Source organism: Chaetodon trifascialis, chromosome 17 (genome assembly GCF_039877785.1).
Source record: "Chaetodon trifascialis isolate fChaTrf1 chromosome 17, fChaTrf1.hap1, whole genome shotgun sequence".
Lineage (NCBI taxonomy): Eukaryota > Metazoa > Chordata > Actinopteri > Chaetodontiformes > Chaetodontidae > Chaetodon > Chaetodon trifascialis.
The window spans coordinates 10659888-10681178 of NC_092072.1; the positions used below are offsets into that span (position 1 = coordinate 10659888).

General features: G+C 42.0%; 3 protein-coding genes across 4 annotated transcripts; 1 reads left to right on the forward strand and 2 right to left on the reverse strand.

Annotated features, from left to right (window-relative positions):
* Window positions 1-67: 67 nt before the first annotated feature.
* On the reverse strand, window positions 68-10662 carry spag1a (sperm associated antigen 1a). Its single transcript, XM_070984742.1, has 8 exons — window positions 10213-10662; window positions 8441-8540; window positions 7687-7839; window positions 6662-6819; window positions 4151-4292; window positions 2371-2497; window positions 2131-2268; window positions 68-1701 (listed from the first exon to the last, which is right to left on the reverse strand). The coding sequence occupies exons 1-8, from the start codon at window positions 10562-10564 to the stop codon at window positions 1696-1698; spliced, it is 1176 nt and encodes a 391-aa protein (XP_070840843.1). The 5' UTR covers window positions 10565-10662; the 3' UTR covers window positions 68-1695.
* Window positions 10663-12018: 1356 nt separating this feature from the next.
* On the reverse strand, window positions 12019-13641 carry polr2k (RNA polymerase II, I and III subunit K). Its single transcript, XM_070985119.1, has 4 exons — window positions 13542-13641; window positions 13258-13326; window positions 12380-12472; window positions 12019-12202 (listed from the first exon to the last, which is right to left on the reverse strand). Exons 2-4 carry the CDS (start codon window positions 13316-13318, stop codon window positions 12180-12182), a joined length of 177 nt encoding a protein of 58 aa, XP_070841220.1. The 5' UTR covers window positions 13319-13326; window positions 13542-13641; the 3' UTR covers window positions 12019-12179.
* Window positions 13642-13867: 226 nt separating this feature from the next.
* On the forward strand, window positions 13868-21146 carry stk3 (serine/threonine kinase 3 (STE20 homolog, yeast)). Of its 2 annotated transcripts, none has more exons than XM_070984825.1 (11): window positions 13868-14061; window positions 15047-15127; window positions 15621-15749; window positions 15955-16069; window positions 16447-16611; window positions 16769-16936; window positions 17053-17190; window positions 17434-17559; window positions 17665-17869; window positions 17979-18172; window positions 18365-21146. In XM_070984825.1, exons 1-11 carry the CDS (start codon window positions 14039-14041, stop codon window positions 18521-18523), a joined length of 1503 nt encoding a protein of 500 aa, XP_070840926.1. In that variant the 5' UTR covers window positions 13868-14038; the 3' UTR covers window positions 18524-21146. The 2 variants fall into 2 exon arrangements, with proteins under 2 accessions (XP_070840926.1, XP_070840925.1); XM_070984824.1 differs by having other exon boundaries at window positions 13904-14061; window positions 15955-16099; window positions 16384-16611.
* Window positions 21147-21291: the final 145 nt, after the last annotated feature.

Sequence of the window (21291 nt, forward strand, 5' to 3'; positions counted from 1 at the left end):
AGTTTATTATATCACGCTAAGCGATTGCCTCCGGCTGCACGTCAGCAAGGTCGCAGTGACAGGCTCATTAAAGCATCCACAAAGCAGTTTATTATTTACATCTGCATTCAAACTATTTACATACAGTACATGCTCTTTACATTCCATGAAGCAACACGTCAAGCCTCATATTGAGTGTTTTCATTGAGATTTTTTTGCTTTTATTTTGACAATTTAAGTGGGGAAAAAGGGGTAATATGTCAAATAAAACTGAACAGAGCGTATTAATACATTAATACCTCAAAGTATGAATGAAGTGAACATCGTGGCACATTGTGCTATACAAAGATTTACATTGTGTGTGTGTGGGCTGATGTGATGTTTAGAAGAGATATTTTAAGGCTGTACATCCAAACAGGTGTTTCCAGTTGCTTTGGTTAATTAGACGTCTGCTCTGTTGAAGTACTAAGAGTGACAAAAGTCTAATTTGTTCCCACTGGTGTGGAAATGCAAACTCAGTCAGGTAGCCGTCATCTGTCTGCACACAGTCGTGAGAGAAGCTCTAATGAAGTGGAAACACCTGTGTGTGTGGATCCTGTGTGGTTGCTGGGCTTTAAAAATGGAACAAAGGGCTGGATATACACTTCGAGATCTGATGGAGTCTCAGTCTGAGGGTGGGTGGACTGATGCAGAACCAAGCTGGTTGACCTTAAGATGCTAATATTCTGCTAGATGATGAGTCGAGGAGTTTGTCCATTATTTCATGTTGTCCTTCGCTGCAAGCAAATAAAAGTTAAGACACACACAGTCGTCTTGGTTACATTCAAGATTGAACCTGAGGCCTGCAATAAGTCTTACAGTACATGATGAAGTAACCTGTGTCGCTAACGTCAGTGGCTGGATGTTTAGTAAACCAGAAGTGACAATTTATAACTAATAATGACTTAAACACTGAGCTCAGGATTTTAAGTATTTAAATCACTATTTTACCATCTTATAGTGATGTCATAATATCTCTCTTTAGGGGGTCTTAAGCTGTAGAAATGTTTTCTAGTAAGTTGTTGGCTTATCTATCATAGCAGCAGCTGTAATGGTAACACATGTAAACAATGACAAATGTCTTGAAATAGCTGGAATAGCTGAAAGTCTGGATACATAAAGATTGTACCAGACTTTGGACCTTTTTTAGTTCCTTATCTCTGCAAACAGAACAGCTGAGTCGGTGCTTGTCGGTCACGAGCTCAGTGAACCTTTGTGTAACCCAACACAACCTTTTCAACACAAATCAAACTCTGAATCTTGGCGTATTTCATCCCAACTGTGGTAGAAATCTCAATAAGGCACTCATAATACACTCCACCATATAACAGCGCCCCCGTTACACAAATCTGTATGTACAGTCCATCATAATGTCAGTGATTTAGAGTGCAAGCAGGTCATGACTGCCTTGACGTTCGCCTTGTTAAACAAAGCTGCCTGTTATGTATTACTCGGGAGTTATGGTGTGGTTTGCACACGTTGCAGATGGTGCTGAGCTGAAAGAGAGCTGGTCGCCCGAGGAGCTCGTCCCAGGAGTTAAAGCCAGTCATTTCCATTTTTACAAGTCTTATTTACCACAGCTGATGGCTTTAAGAGTCCTTTTCCTTCATAACGGCGACAGTACAGAATGTGCCCACGCCTGTTTCATCCGTCTGCCTCCATAATGCTCCACAGACATCAGACCTGGAGGAAATGAGGAAATGAGCTTGTTTGTTTTTTGTGTGAGGGAGAGAGATCTTACAATAGCAGTTTGTCTTTGATTTTCCAATAAAACATAAATAAGTTGATACTTTGAACAATTTAGCATTTTTTCCACAAAATTCACTCATGCCGAATCCTTTATGTATATGTTTCTTGTATCTTATGGTTTTAAAAAGTGGACATTCAATGTTGATTTATTTATACTATTAATATCTTGTCTCTTTGGCATTAAATGCAATTAAGGATGATCTGTAAAAATCTACAAGGAAGCCATTCAAAGTTGAACAAACGTGGTAAAATCTGTGAGGTTTAGATGAATAACATCAACTACATTCTGAAAATAACACACAATCTTTCGCGTCGGGATGCTGTAAGACCACATACGAGAAAGAAAGTCTGGATAACCTTTACCTTTGACGAGTGTGCAGTGCTGTCCATCAGGCTCTGTCTCAGCAAACCCGTCACCACCTCAAGCTCCTGCTCGGCCTCCCGCACGTTGGGGTCCAGCTGGAGGACTTCCTGGAGGTCACTGCTGGCCGACAGGTAGTCCTAACACACACACAGAAAAAGGAATAAATAGAGAGTGGGAGAAAATAATAAACCCTTCAAATCCAACTGCCTCAACAGAGTGAATATGTGTGTCTGTGGCACCTGTAGACCCTTATAAGCCAGCGCTCGTCTGTAGAAGGCTTTCTTGTTGCTCGGCTCCAGCTGCAGCGCAGAGTCACAGTCCTGTTTGGCCTCTTCAAAGCGATTCAGCTTCAGGAAGCAAATGGCTCTGAAGAAGAGCAGAAAGAGGACAGGAGTCAGAGAAAGCACCACGTGCATGTCTGCCATTCAGGATCCTGCTACAGGTAAACTGGTAATAGGAGAGCTTAGCTTGGTATTGTGCAATTTGAAAAAAGTTTGAGGGTTTTCTGGTTCCCAGTTATTTTTGCTCCAATCTGCAACCAAATCAGCTTCTCTGCAGAAGAAAATCATCACTAAACTTATCAAATGCTAACATTTATTCCTTTAGAAATAAAGAAATCTATACATTTACAGGTGTTCAGCTCCATAAAACATCATAAAACCAAAGTTAAATTCATCTTAAGTCTCACCAGCAATGTTAGATTTGACGTCACTGATGATGATGATGATAACACATGTAACAGACTGGGTCTGACATGAGGATGATCGTGTGGTGCCCTCTACTGTTTCTCCTGTTATACTGTCCTTAAAGGAACTCATCAGCCACTTTTAGAATCAGCATCATGTTACACAGTGAGCTCTGGGACGGTCCCTGTGTCTGTAGTGTCAAATAAGTGTTTTTATAATTAGATAAATAAGATCTAAACACTCACCAGCCACTTTATTACATACACCTGTTCAACTGCTAGTTAACACAATATCTGACCAGCCAATCATGTCGCTGCCGCTCAGTGCATTTAGGTATGTAGATATGGTCAAGATGATCTGCTGAAGATCAAACCAAGAACGCACAACATGTCAAGCCTTGAAACAGACACCAGGTGCCACCCCTGGGAGCTAAGAAAAGGAAACCAAGTCCACAACGGGCACAGGCTCACCAAAACTGGACTATAGAAGACTGGAAAAGTGTTGCCTGGTCTGATGAGTCTCGATTTCTGCAGCGACATTCAGATGGTAGAGTCAACACAAAGCATGGTTCCACCCTGCATTTTAGCAGTGGTTCAGGCTGCTGCTGGTGGTGTTATGGTGTGAGGGATTATTTCTTGGCACACTTTGGGCCCCTTAAGCATTGTTTAAACACCACAGCCTACCTGAGTATGATGGCTAACTGTGTCCATCCCTTTATGATCACAGTGTGCACATCTCCTAATGGCTGCTTCCAGCAGGATAACGCGACCTGCCACGAAGCTCAAATCTCAGACTGGTTCAGACTGTGTGATGCTGTCGACTCAACATGGACCAAAATCACCAGAGAATGTTTCCAGCACCTTGTTGAATCTATGCCATGAAGAATTAAGGCAGTTCTGAGGCAAAAGGAGGTCCAACCCAGTACCAGTAAGGTGTACCTAATAAAGTGTCCAGCGAGTGTGTAACGTCACGAAAGCATCAGTTCTGGGGCTGCTGCTTGATTTAACGATAGAGAGAGGACAGCAACGCTACAAACATATGATGATCTTATAGAAGATGATGTGCTGCTGTAATTTAAACTAGCCAACACACACATGAATGCTTTAGTAATATGAAGAGGAAACCACCATATTTAACAATATAACACTACATTTTTCTGCAGAATGAGTACTTTTTATACTTTAAAGTAAATTGTTCTTATAATACTTACATGCTTTTACTTACATAATGTTCAGAATGCAGTACTTGTAGGGGAGTATTTTAAAGGTGTGGTATTGATACTTTATCTTAAGATCTGATCAGTTCAGGTCAGATCAGGTTGTTTCAGGCATACCTGTTGGTGTAGAGAGCACATTCGTCAGGTTTCAGGGACAGACATTCACTGTACTTCTGCAGCGCCTCCTGGAACTGGCCTTTCTTGACCAGATCGTTGCCTTCCCGTTTCAGTAAAGTACAGCGCGCCTCTTTTCTTCTGGCTGTTGGCAGAAATATGCAAGTTAGCAAAGCTGATTACTGCAACATGAAAAGAGAAACACATTCATGCAAAGTAACTGTCGCGTTAAAATGATCTCTTCCTGATTTCTCAAAATAACTAAGCCTCCTGAGGTGTTTTTTCTTTCAGTAGAAGCTCTGGGTATATTCCACATGTCAGGACAGACTGTATTGAATATTGTTTGCCTTTCAAGAAGCTTTTCCCATCAGCTCAGCACACAAACTGTTTTGGGAGTGATCAATAGATCCATCAGCCTGTCAGCAGCAGTATGAATGGACCAGGCTCTGAGCTTACTGCTTACAGAGCTCTCTGCTGTGCTCAGAAAGCCACTATATCTAATGACTTGGGGGAATGGGTGGATACAGACACAGACACAGAAAGAGATGAGACGAATGGCACATCGAGGCTTGACACTCACGCTAGCCACATACATGTACGCTCGGTTATTTTTCCTCTGGCTGAGAAGTTAATGCATGCAGCTTTGACAGTGCAGCACTTAGTCAGACTTTTCGTCCCCAAAAAAGATGAGAAAATCAATCAATCAATATAAACCATCGCTGCAGCTGATATGGACATGGCCTAATATAACAATAAAAACAAGAGAAACAGTGGTTGATAAATTAAGACACATATTCATCAAACACGATAATAATCATTTTATCATAAATCTGGATTTTTATAGAGGTGAAACCTAAAAAAAGGATAAAATAGTATAATTAAATCAGAGGTGGTGGTACCTCCTGGTGCTGTGATGTGTTTTGAGTATTTTGAACAATCATCTGTTATTAATCTATTATGATAATTTGCCTGTTTGTTGTAACAACAGTATGATATCAACCATGCGCAGGCAGACTAAGCCGTTTTTTGGCGATTTAGCCAGCGTCAGGAGACTAAGAGGATTTTTAATATCAACATCAGCAACAACACAGCACAGCACTAAATGATGTGTCGCTATTTAAAGCCCGGCACCCTCTCACATCGGCTTCACACAGGAGAGATTCAGCAAACCAACTCCGGTCTTCCTGCGGTGTGATTCTATAAACAGCCAGTGAAGAAGCTCTGGATTATAAACTCCAGTTTAAATGTTGCATGTAGTAGTCGAGTAAGTGTCTTTTCCTCTATTTCAGCTTCAAGCAAACCACAAAGTTCACAGGAGGAGGAGCAAAGCGAAAATGAGCTGGCCACAACTGTAATGTCTTTAGAGTGTCACAATGACACAACAGAGAGAGGAAAATAACGTACCTGTTGTCTAATCTTATATTTCTGTCCGTATTCTGTATTTTAACACATTCCAGGACAACATTTAGTGATGACTTCACTTTTTTGTTTGTTCCCACTTTTCCAGAATGACTGCTACCATCTCTTCTTCCACAGACATGACTTCACTGTATTTAGACTTCTGGTTTATATTTCTACAGGTGGAGAGAGTGATGGTGAAAATGATACTGAACACGAACGTGACCGTACGAGTCTTCGGCTGAGGAGGTGCACAGTCCTGTACTGACTCACCGGTTCACACTCAAAGACTCAAAGAGGTTGGCATCTCCTGGTGTTTTATCCTTTAAAAGCATAACATTTGCAGGATTTTACCAATAAATTTGAAGTATTAAATTGTGAAGTTGAACCTCTTCCTGTCTGTTTCCCCAGCAACAGCAGAATGCTATTCTGAGATTAGCTCAGTTCTGTCTGTGCGCTACGGTGCCTATATGTGTACGTGTATGTATGCGCCTGTCTATAGAAGATGTGTGTAGTGCATACTAATAGAGCAGCTTATTTGCTAGCTTTGGCAGCATGTTTACGACATGCATTTAAATCTATTTGAATAAATATATGATACATGTGGAGCCTTCTGGTCTGTGTGAGCAGGAGCAGCCTAGAGGAAACCTGACCTGGATTGTTCCATTACAGCAACGCTTCGCTCTGTGTGGATCGCCTTCCCCTCTGCATTATTGATGATCCTCCCAGACACACACACACACACACACACACACACACACACACAATCTCTCAGCAGGAGCGTCTTCACCGCTGCTCAGCATTTACACTCTGACTTTCATCGACCGACTTCTGCTGCTGCTGCTGCTGCTGCCTTTACTTATTTTACCACCCACAATTCATTAGACAAAATTTCAAAAGACGATAAACTAATTTGTCAAGGTAGGAAGAAAAAAACGTTGAGGTGCCGTATTCCTTTTATGTCAGACAGACAAGAAAACACCCGTTCAAATGTGCGTGTGTGTGCTTGTGAATGGTTTAGGGTGAAATCTTGGAGGTTATTTACATGTTTAAAATAAACCATTTTGTAGTTAAATTACCATCCTCACTAAGCTAAGAGGAAGTGATGTCACCGACCTTCCTCCTGCGCAGCCCTGGCAGCTCGGGCTTGAGCCACTTCGGCGCTGACCGGCTTGTCTCTGTGCTGCAGCTGGACAGACAGAGGGACGATGGGAATCTCTGGAAGCTTCTCTCTCCAGCCTGGTCCGTCCTGCTCAATAAGCAGCTTGGTGATCCTGGCCGGAGACACAGAGAGTACAACGTACAGCATGAGCGCAAAGCGTTTTGCAATTAGCCAGATTAAAGATGCAACCACTACAGGGTTCGTGGGCTCCACTCTGCTGCTGAGAGCGGGACCCCGAAACAGAAGCAGCTACATGGAATTCAGCCATCATTCATTTTATTATTCACGCCTGTGCTGTTCCTGCTGTTCCATTCAGAGCAGAGGTCTGATGAGGCAGAGTAAGTGAGCCCACAGCTGTGTGGGTGGATCACGGACGAGCAGGCCTTTTAAAAAATGAATATACTGCAGTTACGTCTAAAATCCACACTGATTCTAAACATGTCTTCAATCTGTAGTGTCTTCAGTGGCTTTCTAAAGTTGCGGCTTTATTGATGTCCAACAACACATGAGTAAGAATAAAATGGGTAAGTATTTAGATTGCTTGTAAACTAACTGTAAAAACAGTGTCCTACATATTCTTGCTGCGTTCTTCCAGCCCCACAATTTGTACACATTTCTTGCATCCAGTCTGTCATGTGGACCAGCGGTTCTCTAACATAACCTGTTATCCCAACTAAATACTACAGCAGCTGATTCCAAGAGGAGCTAATCAGTGAACTCAGCCTTTTCAGTGTTTGGCTGCATGAAAATATGCAAACTCTCAGGCCTTGATTAATAAGCCCTTCATCCCTTATTAAATGCAAGACACCAAATATACTGCATGGCACGCTGGGGGAAAAGTATATAAAATTAAGAACTCGACATCTGAGTGTTTTTATTTGATGCTATGAAGGCAACCGTGTGATTTATCCTCAATATTTTTGAACGAACTCTTAGATTTCTTGACAACTTTGAAGCTTCTTATCAATTTTCAGCTGACCTGTGGACACTGTCATGAGCCGCCTGCACCCCGGTGTCTATCTGCAGGACGGTCTTATAATCCACGTAGGCCTTTCTGTAGCGCTCCAGTGACTCATAGGCCATAGCTCTGCGCAGCAGGGGCTTCAAGGAGTAGGGCTGCAGCTCCAAAGCCCTAAGAGGATCAGAGAGACGCACAGACAGAGGATCAAACTGTCTACACATGCACACTGTGTCACAGGTTTAACCAGGCTAATCTGTGGCTCTCCATTCATAAACATACAAGTACTCTACTAGAGACATAGAGACTGCTGCAGCCTCCTGACACCATAGCACGGATTTTCACATATGAAGTACTAGGAAGTAGTATTGCATATGAAGCGTTTTGAGGCTTCAAAGGGAGCTGCACGAAATCAGATAAACTGACTCCAGTGATGTCACATGGAGTGAAAATGAGAAAATGAAAAAATCTGGGGGTTTCGACTTTGGAGGAATTGAGCTTAGAGGACATTTGTAGCCCTGCTCCTAATCTCTGCTTGAGATGCTTGAGGCTATATTAGCCACTACCAGCATAACACACCTGAATCTCTCACAAAACTGCTGGCAGTTGAATTCTGGGTAATGTAGGTGCCAGGTTTTGACAAGAAAGAAGAACTGGCCATTGTGAGCTTGACAATGTTACATGAGTGCAATGCACAAAATATAAACAAGCCCAAAGAATGTCTACAAATGATCACACACAGCCAGAAACACACATGCACAAAGCTGACACTTACTTTGTACAGTCCTGTATGCAGTCTGCGCTGTTTCCATCCTTCAGGTAACAGGCTGCTCTGTTGGAGTAGAGAATACACAGGTCTTCTGGACTGTCAGTGCCTGCAGGGGGAACAACCACAGTGCACATAAGTGAAAGACCAGACACTGAAAGAACACCCCAGTCATCTTTGATGTCAGGTCAAGGGTGTGAGGACAGACTGATGCTTCATATTAACAACAGTTCTGTGTAACTTATGCTGTAGATTGTGGCCTTATAGTCTGGCGAGGTCCAGATCAAGGACAAAATAGGACGATAGAAGCAGTTCAATTTAAGCTGCAGACTGCCCAGAGATGCTGAGGGCTTGAATGGTAGACTGATGAATGGATGTGCTCTCAGTCCCTCATATTCTACTCTGCCCGTTCTCCTCTGAGCCTCCACTGCAGCTTCACAGCCACCGGCAGAGCATCAGTCGTAATGTACTGCTACAGTGCCCAAAAACGGATGTCAAAGGTGCTGATACTCCTCTGTATGTATTAAAATAAGACATCATCACACAGTGTTTCCAGCGCTTTCCTTCGAGGGTGTCTCCGTTGCGTTTGCTCTGATATTAACTCCACTCTAATCTGTTTAAGTCTGTCTCCAGTGCAGCAGAAAGAGCTATCCCTCTTGCCAGCTACGAGAGTAAAAGTTGGCTGAGTGCTCTTAAAGGTGCGGCGTGACATTCAATCTTACCTGAAAGCCTCATGCACTCGCACATGACTCCTCTCTACGGTCAGTGGTGCTGTCTTGTGCCAACACTCCACCGCATTCACAAATCACCAGTAACGCCTCATGGCTGAGCTGCAGTTTTGGGCTGCTTGATCTAAAAACTTGTGATGACCAGCTCACTAATCCACGTGACAGATCTGAAAATTGACCTGCACTCATCATGTTGGTTGTTGAGCACTGATTCAGTAAATATATGTAGGAGGCATTACAAGCATGAACATAATTAAAATCCATTCAAAAATGACATGGGATACCGTGGACTGTGGAGCCAGATGACTCTGAGTCTACTTGTATCTGATACCTTTATGAGTGCTACTACGAAGATGCTAGAAGAGGCTTTCTGTGTGTCTGAGCCATTGATCTATTACTGTTTCCATACAGTGACTTGTTGGCCATCGGATGTTGCGTTTGAAGGAGTCTTGTCTTCATCAAAAAGCACAGCAGAGTGAAGTATTTTCACTCAAAAGCAGGTATGAATAGATCAAATATGAGGCTCAAGATGTAGCAACATTACTATTGCAGTTTTGACTATTCGAGTCCTTACTAAAGCTGAAACAATTTGTCGATTAATCAATCAAAAAAAGAATTTTTCTTTCAAGTTTCTAGGCAAACGTTTCCTTCATCCTCTATGACTGTAAACTGAATAGTATCTAGGTTTTGGACTGCTAGTTGGGGAAAAAATTTAATACTCAATCTGCATTTTAGGGAATCGTTCCTCTTTTTTAAAATTAATTTCTTACATTTAATGAATCAAACTAGTAACTAATTCATCAAGAAAATAACGTTAGCTGCCTGCAGCCCAACTGCCTTACTGTACACACATTAAGCTCTCATTTGGCATGCAACTGTTACTGGTACTGACACATCAGGTTACTCCAGTTTTTTTGGTGGCACTTTATATGTTTATGTCAGATTTTACGACCTAAATTTGTGTAATCAACAAAGCTGCTTCTTCTCAGATGAAATAATGATCAAGAGGTGAATTCTCTACGAAAACACTCAAACTGTTCATGTTTCCCCCACCTGCTTCAGCGCATCCATCAATGGCCTGTGTGTACTTCTCCAAGGCGTCCCCAAACTGGCCGTGTTTGAAGAGATGGTTCCCCTCGTTCTTCAGCCGGGCCAGGTGAGGGGGAAGGGCCCCGGCAGGAGCGTCCAGGTAACTTGTGTCTACTGCAGGGCTGCTCTGCTCCTCTTGTCCACTCACTGGGCTGTTGTCCGTGCCATTGGCCACCCCCTTCTCTGGAGCTCTGTGAGTCTGGGGCTTCTCCGCGCTCCCTCCACCTCGGCTTCTCGTCCCGCTCCCTGCTGTGGCCTGACCCGATCTAGCTGCCCCTCCTCCGCTGCCAGGGGGCTTCTCCTGTGCGTTCCCCATAGTTGCGCTCCCTCTGCAGTGTGTCCAAACTCTTCCTCCCTCCCAGCCTCTCCCTCTCGCAAAGCTGCAGCTTCATCTGTGCCCGGCTGGGGATTTCTGCTGGACACGCCCCCTGGATGAGCGCTCGTGTGTGACGTCACAGAGGGGGGACGAGCCACGGCGATGCAGTGCTGCAGTAGGACAGCTCAGATGGGAGAGCCTCAGATTAGACATCAGAGCAAAGGGCTCTAGTGGCTGAACTGAGGGAGAAATAAATAAAAATGAATGAAGGCTGACAATGAGGTACTTTAATGCAAACTAGGACAAATTACAATGTCAAAAAAGAGGAAAACGACCAATTGCAATTTTGATGATGTATTGCTTTATGCTGTTTTCTTGTTATTTACCAGGTGAAATGACCAAATATTTGCTCTGGGTTTGGACCCTGAAACTAGCTCACCTGAATGAAGCGCAGTTGTTTTCATGTTCTCCATCACACCTGTGCTTTCCATGCTGTGACATGAGAGAAAGTCTGCTGTGAAAAAAGGTTTATTAACATGTTATTTCTCCATTGTGTGATCTGTGCGAAGAACAAAGTGCAATTCACTGTTAGAGTCTCCACTGGTTGCCTGGCAACTGCCAAGAAATAGGCAAATTTACCCTGTGAAAACAGTGGTGTTTTGCACTGTTCAGTTTTTCTACTAATTACACAAACTGGACAGAAAGTGTTCATTACTGAGCTTGAGAAGTGCTGGTAGGAGGAGTTTGTTACCTTTGGGTTGAGTCAGGCTCACTGTTTCCCTCTGAGTCAAGTCTTTATGGTAAGCTAACTGGCTAAAGTCTTATATTTACTATACAAGCATGAGTCATATCAATCATCTCATGTAAGTGTTGGCCAAAAAGGTGAACTTCCTTTAAAAGCTGTACACCTTCACATTACAGCTTAAACAATGCAAAGCAGCCATACTGCTGTTTCTTTGACAGGTCTGAAAAACATATATGGAGCCGAAATGAAACTTTAATTACTATTACAATTACGATTATGATCACGAGACCAGACCAGTGGTTCCCAAACTACGGGTTAAGACCCCTGCAAGGGGTTACATGTTAAATCTAAAGGATCAGGAGATTATTTGGACTGGAAAGGAGAAAAAAAAACACTTCAGAAACACATCACTTTCCTCTGATCCTTGTGTTCTTTCCTTGCAAATCAGTGGACATTACATTTATTTTATTGCTGTCAAAACAACAGAAATAAGAAACTGATTTCTTTAGCCATAAAAGAACCACTGGAATAGACCATGAACATCTTAAAACAACAACAAAATTTTGCTTTTAAAAGGTAAAATTTCATAATTCATGTTCCCGTATTCGTCTAGACATTAATTTGAAAGATAATGACAAATAAGACAAATCAGTGAAAATCAGTGAAAAGAGTCACAGTCAGTGAAAAACATGTTTTTAATAAACCACTCTTGGGCAAAAAACAGCACAATTTGTGCTGACATGAAAATAGTGAGTTTAAAGCATAACTCAGGAATCTGGAGACAGGCCTGGAGGCTGATGTATTTACATGCTCACACACTACAAAAATAGTACAGAACAATAATAATCTAAACTGCTGCTCTCCTCCTCTTCACCGGGCATCGAAAACAACCACTGAAATCAAAGAGTCAAGGAAATGTACAGGTATTATTGTACTCAATTCATCCATGTGATGTATATTTAAAAAGCCCTTTGCCACACACAAACACACACACACACACACACACACACACACACACACACACACACACACACACACACACACACACACACACACACGTTAAGGGATACATCTCTTTGTTCTCTTCTTGTACATGATCCTGTAGCCGCACTCTCTGCATCGGATTGGATCACGGGCCTTAATTTCATTTTCAGTGTGACATTCTGCAAGTAAAGAGAGACGATATTACAGAAAAACCCTTTAATAAAGGTTGATACACAGTTTATGACAATGTAAATTTTCAATGTATGCTAAAGCTATTTTCTTATAGAGAAGCCAATGATTTTCAGTTGCAGTGAAGAATTGCTCTTCCTCCTCTTGCTATTTGCATTGGCAGATTCACAAATGTGAAGGGAAAAACTGAGTGTGTGAGCCATGTGAACTGTAATCTGCTATGATGATTCAGCCTGTGAATCTGTCATGAACTGACTCAACACATCCTGGAATATTCTGGTGTACAGAAGTTCATAAGCCATAGATGGTGTTTAATTTTTGTGTGCACCAACAGTTCTGTGAGTGACATCTTTCATTTTGCGGTGTCTTGTAATCAAGCGCGGTGTGAGCAGAGCTGTGTGCATGCCACAATGATAAACACTTCATTCATTCATTGTATAAAACCAAGCTATTTGATCAAGGGTCATTCATTCATGGCCATAAGAACTGATGAGCACATAATAATGCTTTCAAAGAGCTGCAGCCTTTTCGCCATCAGTACTCCTGTTGAATCAGTTCTACGACTGTATGTAATGATACTGTGCTAATGGGTAACAGATAGTCACAAAACAGAAGTATCTATGGTAGCACTAGAGGTAATAGAAGAAAAAACAAATGGCAGCAGCAAGAGTAGCATTACACCATAAAGTAAAGCTAGATCTGTTAGCATCGTTAGCACTAGTACCCGCTGCAGTAACTGACTGTACTATTAACACAAGCAAAAAATGCAACGTACCTCCACATATGTAGATCATAGGCTGCTGTTTGGGCGGTTGCAGATCTTTCTGTGGGTCCATTTCTGTTTCTATTAAAGACAGCACGCAATATTGACTCAATCACATCTGTATCGTTACAGCATGCTAACCCAGAAACAGCATGGTGACACCAACAGGATTATCTTAAACCATCACAACCGGTTGTCCTGGAGAACAAAGGTCTTTGAGAAATCAAAATATTCAATATTAATTTAGAGAATATGAAATACACAAAGGGAAAAGATATAAATATAACAAATCTCACCGTTTTAACAAGCTAACTGCTAACTGTTTACCTCTCTTTTCACATCACACTACGCTGCCTGGGCGCATGCGTACAATCGTCGTCCACGTCCAAGCAAAGTGGTTTGTGATTGGTTCGAGGATTCTCCGTCACATTAGTCATATTTTTCCTTTTCGCAAGACAACACAAATAAAGCTGAATATATGGCAGAATGCATTGTACAACGCCGTGTTTGTAATTTGTTACATTGCAGGTTGCTCATGGTTTCTAGTACATTCGTAAGAACGGAAGTTGTTCAATTTTTATTTTGTATTCCGACCCAAGAGGGGGCGTTGTGGGGAAATTGTATCCCTATGGTATCCATCATCTGACGAAGACTCAGCTGGCCCTCCACTAACGTTAGTTTTTGACAACAACGACTCTGTCGACAATGTTCATATCTTGACTGCTGGCCCCAAACAGCAATAACTTACAGTTAGTCCGTTGCCTTTTTATTCTTTTACGTTCTACTCTCTAAAATGGAGCCGTCGGCGCCCAAAAGGTTTGTGAACATCTGCCTGGTTTAAACGTGCTTGGGAGCCATTGACTAGCAGGCTAAAACGCTAATGTAGAAGGTAGCTATCGTTCAGCTAGCGGATGCTAACTTAGTTAGCTTCACCGGTTTTCTGTCAAACTTTCGACTCAGTTAACAGGAATTAACGATTCTAAAAGTCACTATTGATCATAATCACAAGCCATGTGTTAAGGTCTTGCACAATTGTGGCTTTCCAGCCTGTTTCGTTATTAGGTAACTGCTAAAATTAACTTCGTTGGTGCCTTTTAGGTAGCAATATGTTGTAGCTACGTTATTAATTTCGACCCACTAATGAGTTTCGTGTGACCTGATACGACCCAGCATCTCCCCGTAAAACAAATAAGCATCCTTGGTAACCATTTAATTTATTTCTGTCATGGTGATACATATGTAAACTTCTCACATTTCATATACTGGAATCAGTGAATACTAACTGTTTTAACTGATATTGACTGAGTTATCAAAGTTGTTGTGGATTAATTTTCCATCAGCCGAATGATTAACATAAACTTCAGCACAATGTACGATACACAAATTTCGGACTTCTCTGACTGAACTGAGTGAAGTTAGTGTCCCTTTCTGTCTGTCATTTATCCACATTACTCAGTTTTTCAGAGACCATATCAGCCTCCCTAATAAATAGTATATGAAGGCACCAAAACGTAATATCCACCAGCTATAGACTATTTAATAAAATCCTTGCTGTTGTGTTCGTTTGAAGTGAACATATGTGGGTTTTTTACATTTTCTAACACCGTGGTTTATTTACATGAGCACATTATAGCCAACTTTTCATTAATTCATCTCTGTAACTTAATTCTAGGAACTGCAAACCACTGTCATTTTGATTCCAGATTCCTCTGCCATAGTTCTTTTGTTTGGTTTCACTACTTGTTTTTAGTTACTCTGTTATACTGAGGTTTCATCTGACCTGTTTGTTCCATTTCTACAGCAAGCTGAAAAAGCTGAGTGAGGACAGTTTGACCAAGCAGCCAGAGGAAGTGTTTGATGTTTTAGAAAAACTCGGTGAAGGGTAAGACGTTTTAGTCATGACTAACCTCTATTTCCACTTGTGTGCCATTGACTAAAGATATTTTGAGCCCTTCAGACACAATATCCTGTACTTTTTCAGATGCACATCTTTTGTTTTGTAATTAATTTGTTAATACTGTCATACGGCTGCAACTAACAATTGTCACGTTATCTATTGATTATTTTCTTGATTAGTCAATACGTTGTCTGGTCAGAAAATGGGGAAAAATATCCATCAGTGTTTCCCAAAGCCCAAGATAACATTCTCAAATGTCTTGTTTTGTCCACAAGACAGAGATATTCAGTTGAATGTCATAGAATTGTGACTTTTCTTTTCTTAAACCTTTAAACCTTTCTCAACCCAGCTAGTTGATAATCCAAATTGTTGGTGATTAATAGTTGACAGCTAATTTATTAATCACTGCAGCTCTGTGCTTGCATTTATAAAATGCACCCTGGACATGTTGTGACTGAACCTTTGTGTGTGTATTTAGTTCTTATGGCAGTGTGTTCAAAGCCATCCATAAGGAGTCAGGCCAGGTGGTGGCCATCAAGCAGGTTCCTGTGGAGTCAGATCTGCAAGAGATCATCAAGGAGATTTCCATCATGCAGCAGTGTGACAGGTTAGGAGAGAACACGGCTTTCCCCAAACCTCCCAATGCTCGTCCTATTTGCATCCATAGTTCACTTTGCTCTAAGTTACATGTTTGATGTAACAGCAGCGGTGCTGTTAGCTGCTGAGCTCTCTCTCTTGACCTGCAAGAGTATTCTCACTTCTGCTGTTTTTGTTCTCTTTTGATGACCGCTCTGTTTGGCATTTCCCTCTAGCCCTTACGTAGTGAAGTACTATGGCAGCTACTTCAAGAACACAGACCTGTGGATTGTCATGGAGTATTGTGGAGCCGGCTCTGTCTCTGACATCATCAGACTGCGTAACAAGACAGTGGGTTCTTTCAGAGATTTTTTAGCTGTGGTGTGTGTGTGGGAATGTGGTGGTACTAAAATGTCATATTTCTAAGATATATTTCACTGCATTTCCAAGACTGATATACATGAATGAGACTTTGCTTTTTAATACCTGTGATGCTGATAAGGCCTCAGTGTCCTGATGACTATTCTGGCTTTTGTACAGTTCAGTCTAAACCCTGTCTACTGTCTCCATTTTCAACAATAGTGCACATAAAAAGATGAAAGGATAGATTGGGTCAAATTGGTTATACTGACTTCATACTGACTTCACATACCTGCATTACACAGTCTAATTCATTGACTCTCGGATCTTATTTCATCCTTGTGTTTCCTTTTTCCTTCTCACATCAGTTGACAGAAGATGAGATCGCCACTATCCTGAAGTCGACACTGAAGGGTCTTGAATACCTTCACTTCATGAGGAAGATCCATCGGGACATCAAGGCGGGAAACATCCTCCTCAACACTGAGGGGCACGCTAAACTTGCGGACTTTGGAGTTGCTGGGCAGCTAACGGTAACATTACAGCAGTTGTTTGAATGTTGTACTAGTGATGGCAAAGTGAATGTTCTCATCAAAGGTCCACTTCAAACATTTAATCTTTAACTGATGTGAATCTGTATGGACCGTTCAAGCTCATAACGTTGATACCTGCATTGTTTTACCTCTGAAGGACACCATGGCAAAGAGAAACACTGTGATTGGTACTCCGTTCTGGATGGCCCCAGAGGTGATCCAGGAGATTGGCTACAACTGTGTGGCTGACATCTGGTCCCTGGGCATCACGTCTATAGAGATGGCAGAGGGCAAGCCTCCCTACGCTGACATCCATCCCATGAGAGTGAGTGTAAACATTGTTTGTTGAAGAAGTGGGTGTAGGAGTTTGGAGGAGGAGGTGCCTAAAGAACAAATGGCTGACATGATGTCTTGTGATGTGACCTTTTTGTGTTCCTCCAGGCTATCTTCATGATCCCCACCAACCCTCCGCCAACATTCAGGAAGCCGGAGCTTTGGTCAGACGAGTTCACAGACTTTGTCAAGAAGTGTCTGGTCAAGAATCCAGAGCAGAGAGCGACCGCCACACAGCTCCTACAGGTAGGAGGAGGGACACACACACACACACACACACACACACACACACACACACACACACACACACACACACACACACACACACACACACACACACACACACAAACAGATAAAACTTTAAAGAGCAGCTGGGGTGAACAAAATAACATGGATACTCCCTTTGTGTCTACACTGTCAGAGAACCACTGAGGCACTGAGCATTATCTTTTTTCTCTTTCTTTATCATTTCTTCTTGCCAATGTCCAGCACCCATTCATCAGCCAGGCCAAGCCTGTCACAATCCTGAGAGACCTGATAACCGAGGCCATGGAGATGAAAGCCAAGCGGCAGCAGGAGCAGCAGAGAGAGCTGGAGGAGGAGGACGACAACTCTGTACGTATGCTGAGACGTCAGCAATAACGTTTGTGTTGAAGCAACCCCTAGATTTGACAGGACGGGATTAGATGGCTGTATGATCAAATATCTGGTGTTGTCCAGGAGGAGGAGACAGAGGTGGACTCTCACACTATGGTGAAGTCTGGCTCAGAAGGGGCAGGAACCATGCGGGCCACCAGCACCATGAGTGACGGGGCGCAGACCATGATTGAACACGGCAGCACCATGCTAGAGTCAGACCTGGGCACCATGGTCATCAACAGTGATGATGATGAAGAAGAGGAGGAGGACCAGAGATCCATGAGAAGTGAGCTTGTATATGATGTTAAATCTTGAAATTCAGGGTAATAAGGAGCCTCCTAAGGAATGCAGTTTTACTTAATGTTACTGTGATAAACCCTCTTCCTCCTCCACAGGGCACGCCACCCCCCAACAGCCGATACGTCCGTCCTTCATGGACTATTTTGATAAGCAGGACTCGAACAAGGCAGCCCAGCAGCAGGAGAACTACAACCACAACCAGCCGCAGGAGCAGCCGGGCTATCACATCCAGTCTAAAAACGTCTTCCCTGACAACTGGAAGGTGCCTCAGGATGGAGACTTCGACTTCGTGAGTAACATCTTCCACGAGCATGTGGTGGGGCTGCTGTAATTAATATGATTTGACCTGAAGGGAGACAGTGGTAAAAATAACAAAGCACGACGCCGTTCTTGCAGTATTATCCACAACAAGACGCTAAATATGACTCATCGCCTTTTTTCCCTTTGCTGTTTGACTGTCTATTTGTGTGCTGTCTCCCAGCTGAAGAACCTGGACTTTGAGGAGCTGCAGATGCGCCTGAGTGCCTTGGATCCCATGATGGAGCGGGAGATTGAGGAGCTCAGGCAGCGCTACACTGCGAAAAGACAGCCCATCCTGGACGCCATGGATGCCAAGAAGAGACGACAACAGAACTTCTGAGTGCTCCTCCCTCCAGCCTCGGTTTCCCAAAGCCAACGTCACCGCAAAACTTCTGTCCCATTGACTCAGAGGAACTAAGATGACCTTATTGTCTTTGTTGGAAGCCCATTGCTGTTCTGACTGACTGCTAACTGGCCTCTAAAGGAAGATAGGAGCTCCCTTTACTGGGTGACATCCATATTGGCTCCTGGAATCCACACTTGTCTGCCTTGTTTCTACACTATGTCTAGATGCTGTTCTGACAATGTAGAGCGTATATTTGTTTCTACGGTTCCTGTAAAGTTGCTGTCCCTTGAATGATGCATAGGGCTGCAGCCAAAGAGAGAACTAATGCTTGGCGACGTCTGAAAGTCACAAAATGAATTTCCTCTTTTCCAAACGCAGACAACCCTCGGGGAATCACCACCGACACATAAGGAACCCGACCCTCTGGCAGTAGCAGCAGTATAATTACCAGCTCAAGGACAAGTGGTCTTTTTTCCTCAGACGTTTCACTTTCAGTGTAAATATTATATAGAGCCTAGTCTGGAAATACCTGCAACAACAAGCTGTGGAGGCTTGTCCACGACCAAAGACAATCAAGATGGTGTTGATTAAGTTGAGAATGCCTTAAAATATTTGAAAGCTGGTTTTCAAAATAAGCAGTGTCATAAAAACAAGTCATCAGATGGTTAAGTCCATTTCCTCACATGGGGATGAGTTTGAAATGAACTGTGGAAAGTAGACAGAAAGCATGTGGATGGTGAGCGGATCGTTTTCAGTCGCCGGTGGATCTGAAAATTTAAAACTTATTTCATTAGTCTTAATCGTTTATTTAATTTTGTTGTTTTCACTATGATGTTCCGGGCTTCTTCAATACAGACACACTCCATATATCCCAGTGCCTCATAACACACATGTCCCCGTTTTTCTTCGCTCTCTGAGTTCACACCCAGCGCTCTTCATGAATTTAAAAACTGAGCTTGTACTTGACAAAATGATCCACCAAACTCAAATTAAAGTCAGTCGGCACCAAAATTCATTCCTAATTTAAAATCTATGATTTCCATACAAGCAGAATCATTCCTAAATACTGTTTGTCTTTTCTTTTTTATGTCTCTGGAGGAAACCACTAGATTTATGTTGTTCTCTGTGAAGTATTGAAGAAGACAATAACAGTTCAGTGCTCAGTGTAGTCATGTAATATGTTTTATGGCTGTTGTCCAGGAAAGCAAACACATCAGGGTGAGATGAAAGACTCAAGTGACTGATACTGTATACATAAGGAAACACGTCTAATATCTGAATATCAGACTCATTTTTTAAATTGCATTAATTTTTTTTTCAGCAGTTTCTGTCTGTGTTTCATCAATAATGCCCAAAAATGTGCTGTTTTGTTTTGTTTTTTTTTCTTTTGTAACATGTAGGTGTGATGTTCTTAATGAAGGATTGAAGATGCACTGTCAGTTCATGGTGTGCATTGAGACATTGTTAAAAGCTGGAAATTATTTTGAAAGCACTGCTGTCTGGCTACTTAAATTTGAGGGACACTGTATAAAAATGTATTAAAATTTAGCTTTTTTTTTGGCTGTTATCAGATTCTCAGCTGTCAGAAATTGACTCCAAAGACCGAATCAATCTGTATTTGACAATTTAATTGAAAACTGTTAAAGCTAAGGACGTATTTTGACTCTTCATGAAGGAAACAAACTGCGCCATTATGGATGTATTTCAGTCAGTTCTGTTGGCGTGTTGTTTCAGCACATGCTAATAATGACCCTTGAAATGAATTGTGACTATCTTTCAATGCGAATGTCTGCAGGTTGCTGTTACACATGAGTCTTAATGTGCAGTCTTGATGTTGTGGTTCCGCCCACACTTACTGCATATTAATAATACCATAATCTAAGAATGGACCTGTTACACTGTCTTGTATCTCATCTGATGTCCAAAATAAGCTGACTTTCAAAACACCTGAATCCAAATGTCAGTCCGTGTCTCTCAGCCTTTGAATGATCACGTTTGTTTTGTTGTTTTTGTTTGTCTTTTGCGTGTTCTCTCTCAGAAATCATGAACATTCTTGCATTGAGTTATTTTCATATATTAAGTCTGCAGTGCATTGGCAACTGACGTACAAGCATTCACGCTTAATTTATTAAATGTGTTTGAAATCTTTCGGTGACACTGGTTTAAATATGGAAGCTGATTTGGCTGTTAATATTTTCGCCCTCTGTCAAATATATGTGGCTTGATTTCGCCGTGTTTTAGACTATGCATGTTTATAAGTTATGTTTGCTATTTAGTGGAATGCTATTTTATTAACTGCACAGGTAGGAGTTCTGTAAATGTGAAAGCTGGATTTCTCAGCTTTAAGAAAAATCTTGCTCGATACAGTAAAAAGCCCTGTTTTGAAAAGTGACATTGCGGAGAACGCCATGACGTGTATAGTTATCTGAAATCGTTCTTTTGATATACGGCTATATGATTTGTTTATCTCACTGTTACTTCTGCTATATAACGACCTGAGGGTGTAGAGTGGAATGTAAGCATTTATGTTTGAACCACATAATTTATTATCTATTGTTTGTAATACTTTATGAAGATTTGAAAAGGTGCAAGAAATAATAAAAGTTACTTATAGTTAACCATAACTGCAGTGTGACGCCTTTTATCTAATCTTGGACTCTATAAAAGGAGCCTTGAACCTCTGAGTTGACTCTGTTGCAGCTGAAACCCTCATGACTGACCACACGACGCTTGTTCTACCGTAACTCTTCTACTATGGACGC